Here is a 9,197-nt window from a genome sequence, read left to right as displayed (position 1 = left end):
ATTTGTTGACTTTTTATTCTTTTAATGAATGAGCTCAATATAATAAACTTTCCTCTTAGCACTGTCTTCTTAGTGTCCCAGAGGTTTTTTTAAAAATGTTTTTTTTAGTTGTAGATGGATGCAACATCTTTATTTTTATTTATTTATTTATTTAATGTGGTTCTGAGGATCAAACACAGGGCCTCATGCATGACAGACAAGGGCTCTACCACTGAATCACAACCCCAGCCTGTTCCAGAGATTTTGATAAGTTATATTGGTGTTCTCATTTACCTCTAAGTATTTTTCATTTCCTCCTGATTTCTTCTGTTATCCATTCATCATTCAATAGCATGTTATTTAGTCTCCAGGTGTTGGAGTAGCTTCTATTTTTTATTTTGTCATGGATTTCTAGTTTCATTTCATTATGATCTGAAAGAATGCAGGGTAGTATTTCTATTTTTTGTATTTTCTAAGAGTTGCTTTGTGGCATAACATATGGTCTATTTTAGAGAAGGATCCATGTGCTGCTGAGAAGAAAGTGTGTTAGCTCAATGATGGATGAAATACTCTATGTATGTCCATTAAGTCTATATTATTGATTGTATTATTTAGTTCTACAGTTTCTTTGTTTAGTTTTTTTGTTTGTTTGTTTTGGAAGATCTACCCAGTGGTGAGAAAGGTGTGTTAAAGTCATCCAGTATTATTGTGTGTGGTCTTTTCTATTCTTGAAGTTGAGAAGGGTTTGTTCCATGTACATAGATGCTCCATTGTTTGGGACATATATATTTGCTATTGTTAAGTCTTGTTGATATCAGATTCCCTTAAGCAGTATGTAATATCCTCCTTTATCCCTTTTGATTAACTTTGGCTTAAAGTCTACTTCATTTGATATGAGCAAAGAAACCCCCACTTGTTTCCACAGTCCATGTGATATGTTTTTTCCCAATCTTTCACCTTCAGTCTGTGGATATCTTTTCCTAGGAGGTGAGTCTCTAGAAACAGCATATTGTTTGGTCTTTTTAAAATCCAATCTGCTGGTCTTTTGGTTGATGAGTTTAGAACATTAACATTCAAGGTTATTATTGAGATATGATTTATATTCCCCGACATTCTGGTTTATTTTTGGTTTTTAACTTGACTTGATTTTTCCTTTGATTGACTTTTCCTTTAGTGTAGTTACTCCCTTTTCTGGTTTTCATTGTTTTTTTTCCATTTCCTCCTCATGGAATATTTTGTTTAGAATGTTCTATAGTTTTTAGTTGTGAATTATTTTAACTTTTGTTTATCATGAAATGTTTTTATTTCATCTTCAAATCTGAAGCTTAGTTTTGCTGGACATAAAATTCTCAGTTGGCATCCATTTTCTTTCAGAACTTGGTATGTTATTCCAGGACGTTCTGGCATTGAAGGTCTGGATTGGGAAATCAGCTGAGATCTGAATTGGTTTCCCCGATATGTAATTTGATTTTATTTCTCCCATAGCTTTTAAAAGTCTATCCTTATTCTGTATGTTAGTCATTCTCATTATAATGTCCCTTGGTGTAGGTCTGCTGTAATTTTGTAAATTTAGGGTCCTGTAAACCTCTTTGTGGTTGATTTTCCATTTCATTCTTTAGATTTGGGAAATTTTCTGATATTATGTCATGAAAAGACTGTGCATTCCTTTGGTTTGTATCTCCCTACCTTTGTCTAATCCATTAAATCTTGAATTTGGTCTTTTCATGTTATTCCATATTTCTTGGAAGTTCTGTTCATGGTTTCTTTTTTTTAAAGATGTTGATGGACCTTTATTTATTTATTTATTTATTTGTGGTGCTGAGAATTGAACCCAGTGCCTCACACATGCCAGGCAAGTGCGCTACCACTAAGCCACAACCCCAGCCCAGCCCTCTCTTCATGGTTTCTTACCATCTTCTCTGAATGATTGACTTTATTTTCCAGAGTATATATTTTGTTTTCATTGCCTGAAGTTCTGTCTTCCAAGTGGCCTCATCTGTTGGTGATGCTTTTCTATTGAATTTATAATTTGGTTTATTGATTCATTCATTTTGAGGATTTCTGCTTGTTTTTTCCCCACAATCTTTAACTCTTTATTGAAGTGATCTTTTGCTTCCTCCATTTTCTTTTGGATTTCACTCTTTATACTATCATTTACTTCACAGATCAGTTGAACTATATACATTTTAAACTCTTTCTCTGACATTTCTTCTACTGTGTTGCCTACAGATTCTATTGTTGGAACATCTTGGTTTGTTTGAGGAACTTTGTTCCCTTGGTTTTTTTTTTTTCATGTAGTTTGTACATCTTCCCATCTAGCAGTATGGATCTGAGGCAGTGCAGTTTCTACTCTGTAGTCTTATCGTGTCCCTGAAGGCTTCCAGTGTCTTACCTTTAAGAGGGAAACCAATATTAACAGCACCCAATGCAAACAATATACAACCTTAAATCAAATAGCTCCTATGAAGGCATCTACAGTTTTGTCACAATAAAGAGAAATGATGTGTTCAATTATTATCTACAATATAAATGGTAAGTTTGCTAAAAGGGTTACCATTTCAAATGGTGGACAAAGAGGAAACTGAAGTAGTGTAGGATGTGATGCTTATGGGGGAGAAGGAGAGAAGATAGCGGTAAAAATTTATAGTAAGAGCAAAGGAGGAATTAATAGAGGTTGGCTGTTAGCATGAGAGAGGTAAGAAAGAATTCAGAGAGGTAAGAAAGACAGATAATTGATAGAAAAAATATATACAGAGTTTTAAAAATAAAAATAAAAGAATTTTAAAAGTAAAAATATAAGAATACACAATCAAACTGTAATATACTATTCAAATATCTCACACCTCAATTAATTGATGCATGAAAAATATTTGGATTCAAAGATGGTAGAGATGCGAGGGGCGGGGAAGGAAAGTCTCAGTGGAAAATTGATTGCTTCTGCTGGCTTCCAAAAATTTTCTTAGGTTCCCTTTTCTGCTGGTAGGTGGGGGTTATATGAAATTTGGTCATAGCTCCCCAGTCCTGTAGGTGCTTGACCTGTTGGGTGAGCAAGTGGATAGCAAACTGCTTTCACACCCTCTTCCAGTCTTCCCACCCATTGTAGCTGGCCCCTTCCATCCCCATGCACTTCAGGGCTCACTGAGCCCTTCTTCAGTTTCTCCAACTTGTGCTCCCCCTGGGGAGTTGTCTCTGGCTTTCCACAGGCTTGCCAGGCCCAGGCTGGCCCATGCAGACCCAGATGCAATCTGACGAAGCTGGGCTTCAGATTCCCCAGGTTCTGTCTTGCTGCAGTCCCAAGATGTCAATGCTGTTCTATCTTACAGAAAGACCACCAGGGATGTGCTCACACAAAGGAATGACACTGCAAAGAGGCAGCCAGATGGTGGCCACTAGCACACCCAGCAGGAAGACCTTCGGTGCAACCAGACCTGCAAGTACCCCAACAATATATCTCCAGGCCCTGGCTGGTGTCCCCAGACGAGGGCAGCCATGCCCCAAGATGGTGGCCGTGGCAGCAGCAAATGTGCAGTCCCCTTGGCCCTGGACTCCCAGGGACTGGCCAATGTCCCAAGATGGCGGGTTCCCTGACAATGGACTTCCAGGCAGCAAGGGCAGCAGGCATTCTGCAGGCACTCTATGGGTGGTCTGCCGGCAAATAGGGGGAGGGGAATAGGGGGAGGGGTGTTTGCCCGGGGTGGAGGTGGGGGTGCTTGGCAGGTGAACATCAGGTGATGTACAGGCTAAAAGTGGGGCAAATGGGTGGAGAGTGATCTGCATGCAAATGGCCTGTTGTTGTTGTCTTTTTTTCTTTTTCTTTTTTTTTTTTTTTGAGAGAGAGAGAGAGAATCTTTTTTGTAGATGGACACAACACAAAGTCTTTATTTTTATGTGGTGCTGAGAATCGAATCAAGGTTGCGCTGGTGCTAGGGGAGAGTGGCTCTACAATCTTAGCCCCTTGTTGTTGCTTTTTTGTGATGCTTGGATTGAACCCAGGGCCGAGGCAAGCACTCTACCAACTGAGCTATATCCCCAGCCCCTAGGCCTGTTGTTTTTGTTGTTTTTTAAATGTTTCTATTTTTAGCTTTCATATTATGGATATAAATAAATCATATACCATAATCACTGTATTAATATATGTAAATCTGCATACTTTTACTAGTGCCTTTTATGCCTTCAGCTATTTCGTGTTACATATTACTGTCATTTTCTTTCAGTTTGAAGAATTCCCTTTAGCATTTCTTATGAAGAAAATCCCTCAGCTTTTTTGTTTATTTGTTTGTGAAAATCTTTTTCTTTCTTATCTGAAGACAGCTTTGCTGGGAACATATTTTTGTTTACCCAGAGAAATGAGCCTTGTAAAAGGACCTTAAAAGTGTATTTTAAGGGGCTGAGGTTGTGGCTCAGTGGTAGAGCGCTTGCCTAGCATGTGTGAGGCCATGGGTTTGATCCTCAGCACCACATAATGATAAATAAAAGTATTGTGTCCATCTACAACTAAAAAAAAAATTTTTAAGTATATTTTAACCGGTTCCACATAAAAGGAAAAGGGATCCTCATCATTTGTAACATTGATTGCTACATACTAAGTTCCCTCAGCTTGGACAATAACCTCTGTAACAGCTCCAAGGTCTGGTACTATTGGTGCTAAAAGTGGCAATATTCACTGAGCTGTCTGTAATTAATGGTAAGTCTACAAGCACCAGGTCTTATGCACCGCCAAATGGGGCTCTGGAATGGAGAATTAGTCTCATGGAGCACTTTGGCTCCCTTAAGCTCAGCAGCAAAGGCAGTTATTTTTATTTTAAATATTTTTTTAGTTGTAGTTGGACACAATACCTTTCTTTCTTTATTTTTATGTGGTGCTGAGGATCGAACCCAGCGCCTGGGACGTGCTAGGCAAGCAATCTACTGCTGAGCTACAGCCCCAGCCCCCATTTTTTTTTCCACCAGGAAGCTAACCTTGTTTTGCGGAGACAATAGGTGTTATTCATCCCACTGGTTTATAGTCTTCTGTGTGCTCCCACTAAGCTGGCCATAATTATTATAATTCCTATCAGGGCTTGGGGGCAAAAGTAATTGAGGGTACACATAAACAACACATAAATGCTAACATATCATTCAGTAGTGGGAGCCATAACAATAAAGTTAGTAGGGACACAAAATCAGAGAATATTATCTGTTATCCCCTTGTCATGATGCCAGGTATTGTGAGGACCATGGTCATTTGTGTACTGGTTTGTAAAAGGCCCAAGATATGTAATTCTTGTCCATTTTACCACTGACCTCTAACCTTGAGACAGGGCCTCTAGGCCCTATGGAAAAACGGAGATTTTGGTGTAGTCCCTAACATGTTTATATTTTAAATCCAAATGGTGTGAGAAATAGTTGTTTGGCTCTCCAATTTATATCAAAATTCACCAGGAGGTGGAAGGCTATCACCATGCAGACCCTAGCTGAACGACTTATTGAGTTCCCCATGGCCTGGTACCTCTGGCCCTGAGTTCCTTGGTGGGAATTCAATCTTTCTTTAAAGTCCCATTATTAAGCAGACCTGGAGATTTCATTGGGAAAGCCCTTGCCCAGATAATCCAGAAGAGGGCACCCAATTATCATTTTTACACTCCTTTTGGATCAGGTTTTGTTTTCTCATGAGTGATTTTTTTTTTCCTGTGCCTAGAAATTTCTCAGTTAAGACTCCAACAACAACAACAACAAATGCCAATTGTGTTATACCTGACCTAATGAGATGATTTAATTAATAACCAGCAGGAGCAGCACAAATAAACCTACAAATCTGAGTCTGGTTAACAATTTCAGCATTTACAGTTCTCACTCCTTAATAGTACACCCAAGAGACCATCAGTGGGCTGTGGGACATTTTGCCTCTGAAGGGTGTTCTAGACATGTTTTTCAGGGACATCTTTCAAAGAAACCATGAAGCTCACAAAAAAAAAAAAAAAAAAAAAAAAAAAAAAAAAAAAAACGCTTATCTCAGAATTTTGTAAAAGCTTAGACACTTCTGGGTTTGAGTCTTAAGCAAATTAACATTGCATTACATCATTCATGCAGAATCTAAAAAAGTTGATCTCATAGACCTTGAGAGTAGGTGATGGTTAGTTAATGGGGACAGCAGGGGATAGGAAGAGATGGAAAAAGGTTGATGAACGGATACTAAGTTACAGTTAGATAGAAGCAAGAAGTTTTGGTGTGCTATTGCAGTAGGATGATTATAGCTAACAATAATGTACACTTCAAAAAAAGAATAATTTTTAATGTGTTCACCATAAAGAAATGATAAATGTTTCAGGAGATAGATATGTTTAACCTGATTTGAACATTATACAATGTATACATGTATCAAAACATCATACCTCATTAATATGTGTAATTTCATGTTTTTCTTTACCAGTCAAAAATTAGTTTTTAGGGCTGCAGTTGTAGTGCAGTGTAGTAGTGTTGTAGGCTTGCCCAGCCCGGGTGAGGCACTGGGTTCGAGCATCAACACCACATAAAAAATAAATAAACAAACAAACAAACAAACAAACAAACAAATAAATAAATAAAGGTATTGTGTCCATTAAAAGCATATTCTAAAAAAGAAGGAGGTCTAGGGATGTAGCTCAGTGGTAGAGCACTTGCCTACCACGCACAAAGCCCTGAGTTCAGTCCCCAGCACCACAAACACAATAAATAAAAATCATTTTTAAAATCAAATTAAAATTTTTCAGACAAAGAAAAAATAAGAAAAAGAAAGTGGGGGTGCAAATGTTAAAGCGTATGGGATAAAATGCCTACAACAGTAAATAAAAAAATAATTTTTATTTTTGAAATTTTTATAAGCGCAAATTTTTTTCTAAAGTACAGTCATCTATCTGGACGCGCTGAGTGGATGCGGGGGTCTCCTGGGAACTGGGTTGCAGCGGAACGAGCGCTAGCTAGGCGCAAGCGCTCACAGAGTGCAGCCGCCCCAGGACCCCTCCCCGCCCCCACAGACCACCCGGAGACCCCAGCGCAGAATCGTCTCCGGATTCCCAGCAGTCGCCTGGAGCGTTGGAGATTGGCTCTTGCCCCCGCCCTTCGCACACCCTAGGGAAAGGAAGCACCCCCCCGGTATTAAAAAGAGCTGAGCGGAAAGAAGCTCTCTCAGTCGCTGGCGGGCAGGCGAGCTGATTCGGAGCTGCACCGTGTCCACCATGCCGAGGATGATTTGCAGGAACGCAGATCTCGAGTTTGACTGGCTGCAGCCCTGCTTCTACCCTGACGAAGATGACTTCTACTTCAGCGGCCCCAACTCGACCCCTCCTGGGGAGGACATCTGGAAGAAGTTTGAACTGCTGCCTACGCCCCCGCTGTCGCCCAGCTGTGCGTTCCTGGAGCTCAGTACGGAGCCCTCTGACTGGGCCAGCGAAATGATGCTGTCCGAGGCCGACCTGTGGGACAACCCCGACGAGGAGGACGTGTTCGGCCCGGAGGGACTGGGCAGCCTCACCCCCAACCCGGTCATCCTCCGGGACTGCATGTGGAGCGGCTTCTCCGCTCGCGAGAAGCTGGAGCGTGCGATGAGTGAGAAGATGCAGCACGGCCACGAGCCCGCGGCCACGGGTCCGGCCACCCAGGTCCCGGGAGCGGGAGCTGCCAGCCCTGCGGGCCGCGGGCACAGCGGGACGGCCGGAGCCGCCTTACCGGCGGAGCTCGCCCACCCGGCCGCCAAGTGCGTAGATCCCGCGGTAGTCTTTCTCTTGCCGGTGAGCAAGCGTAATCCGGCGCCTGTGCGGGTCGCCCCGGCTCGTGCCCCTGCCAATGCCCCTGCCGTGGGCGCTGCGGTTGCTAGAGCAGCTGCCCCCGCTAGTACCGCGGTGGCCGCCCCTCCGGGTTTAAGCAGCCGCCCTCCCAACGGCGGTGACCACAAGGTCCTCAGCACCTCCGGAGAGGACGCCCTGAGCGAAGAGGCTGACGAGGAGGAAGATGAAGAAGAGGAGATTGATGTGGTCACTGTGGAGAAAAGCTGTAAGACAGGCGGCACCACGTTCACCCTCACGGTGAGTCCCAAGAACACAGCCCTGGGCCTGAGGAGAGAGCAGTCCCGTGAGCTGATCCTCCAACGCAGTGTCCCCATCTACCAGCAGCACAACTATGCTGCGCCCTCGCCCTATGTGGAGAGCGAGGATGCTCCACCTCAGAAGAAGATCAAGAGGGAGGTGTCCCCACGTCCCCTCAAGAGCGTCATCCACCCAAAGGGTAAGAGCTTCAGCCCTCGGAAATCCGACTCCGAGGACAGCGTGCGTCGCCGCAATCACAACATCCTGGAGCGCCAGCGCCGCAATGACCTGCGATCCAGCTTCACCACGCTCCGGGACCACGTGCCGGAGCTGGTGAAGAATGAGAAGGCCGCCAAGGTGGTCATTTTGAAAAAAGCCTGCGAGTATGTCCACTACCTCCAGGCCAAGGAGCACCAGCTTCTGATGGAAAAGGAGAAATTGAAGGCAAGACAGCAGCAGTTGCTAAAGATAATTGAACTTGCTTGGACTTTCTAAACCTTTCTTAAATGAACAGTCACTGCCACTTTTGCACATTTTGATTTTTTTTAAACATTGTGTTAATGAATATTGATTTACTCTCAAATTAGTCCCCTGACGTTTGGGTCTGGGTTGGGGGCAGGACGTGTGGGGTTCTACCAGGACCCTGGAGAGCCCACGTGATGGAGTGCTGGATAGCTTTGCTGTGACGGTGACAGTATTAGAAGTTCGTGACAGTTGGGAGCCTCTGGGGCTCCTTGTTCGTTCCAAGTTTTCAAACAACAGAGTCATTCCTTCTTTTTACAATTGTGCTTAAGTTCCAGCAGATGTCAGGTAAGAAGGTTGCCATTTGATGCCGATGGGGAACATTTCTGTAAATATCATTGACACACCTGCCTTTTGTATATGTTCTGGGTAATTAGAGGTGGCTTTTACAGCCAGTATTAGACTGGAAGTTCACACCTAAGTACCGTAATAATACCTCAATGTTTGAGGAGCATGTTTTGCATACAAATATATCGTTAATCTGTTATGTACTGTACTAATCCTTACACTGTATACTTTAGTATGATGCTGATACATAACTAAATTTGATACTTATATTTTCATATGGAAACGTTATGAAAGTTTTGAGTAGATATTACTTTATCACTTTTGAACTAAGAAATTTTATAAAGAAATTTGCTATATATATGCCTTTTC

General features: G+C 42.4%; 1 protein-coding gene across 1 annotated transcript; it reads left to right on the top strand.

The window, feature by feature from the left end:
• Positions 1-6,868: 6,868 nt before the first annotated feature.
• LOC308639273 (N-myc 2 proto-oncogene protein-like) lies at positions 6,869-8,513 on the top strand (the record flags this gene model as incomplete). The annotated part of the gene is given in 3 exon segments (XM_081277477.1): positions 6,869-7,064; positions 7,067-7,119; positions 7,122-8,513. Coding segments are annotated over 3 exon segments (1,641 nt in total).
• Between the last annotated feature and the right edge of the window lie 684 nt (positions 8,514-9,197).

The sequence above is a fragment of the Spermophilus citellus genome (genome assembly GCF_964194105.1).
Source record: "Spermophilus citellus genome assembly, chromosome: X".
NCBI classification, from domain to species: Eukaryota; Metazoa; Chordata; class Mammalia; order Rodentia; family Sciuridae; genus Spermophilus; species Spermophilus citellus.
Note: the sequence above shows the minus strand (reverse complement) of the source record. Positions and strands in the feature narration are given on the sequence as shown.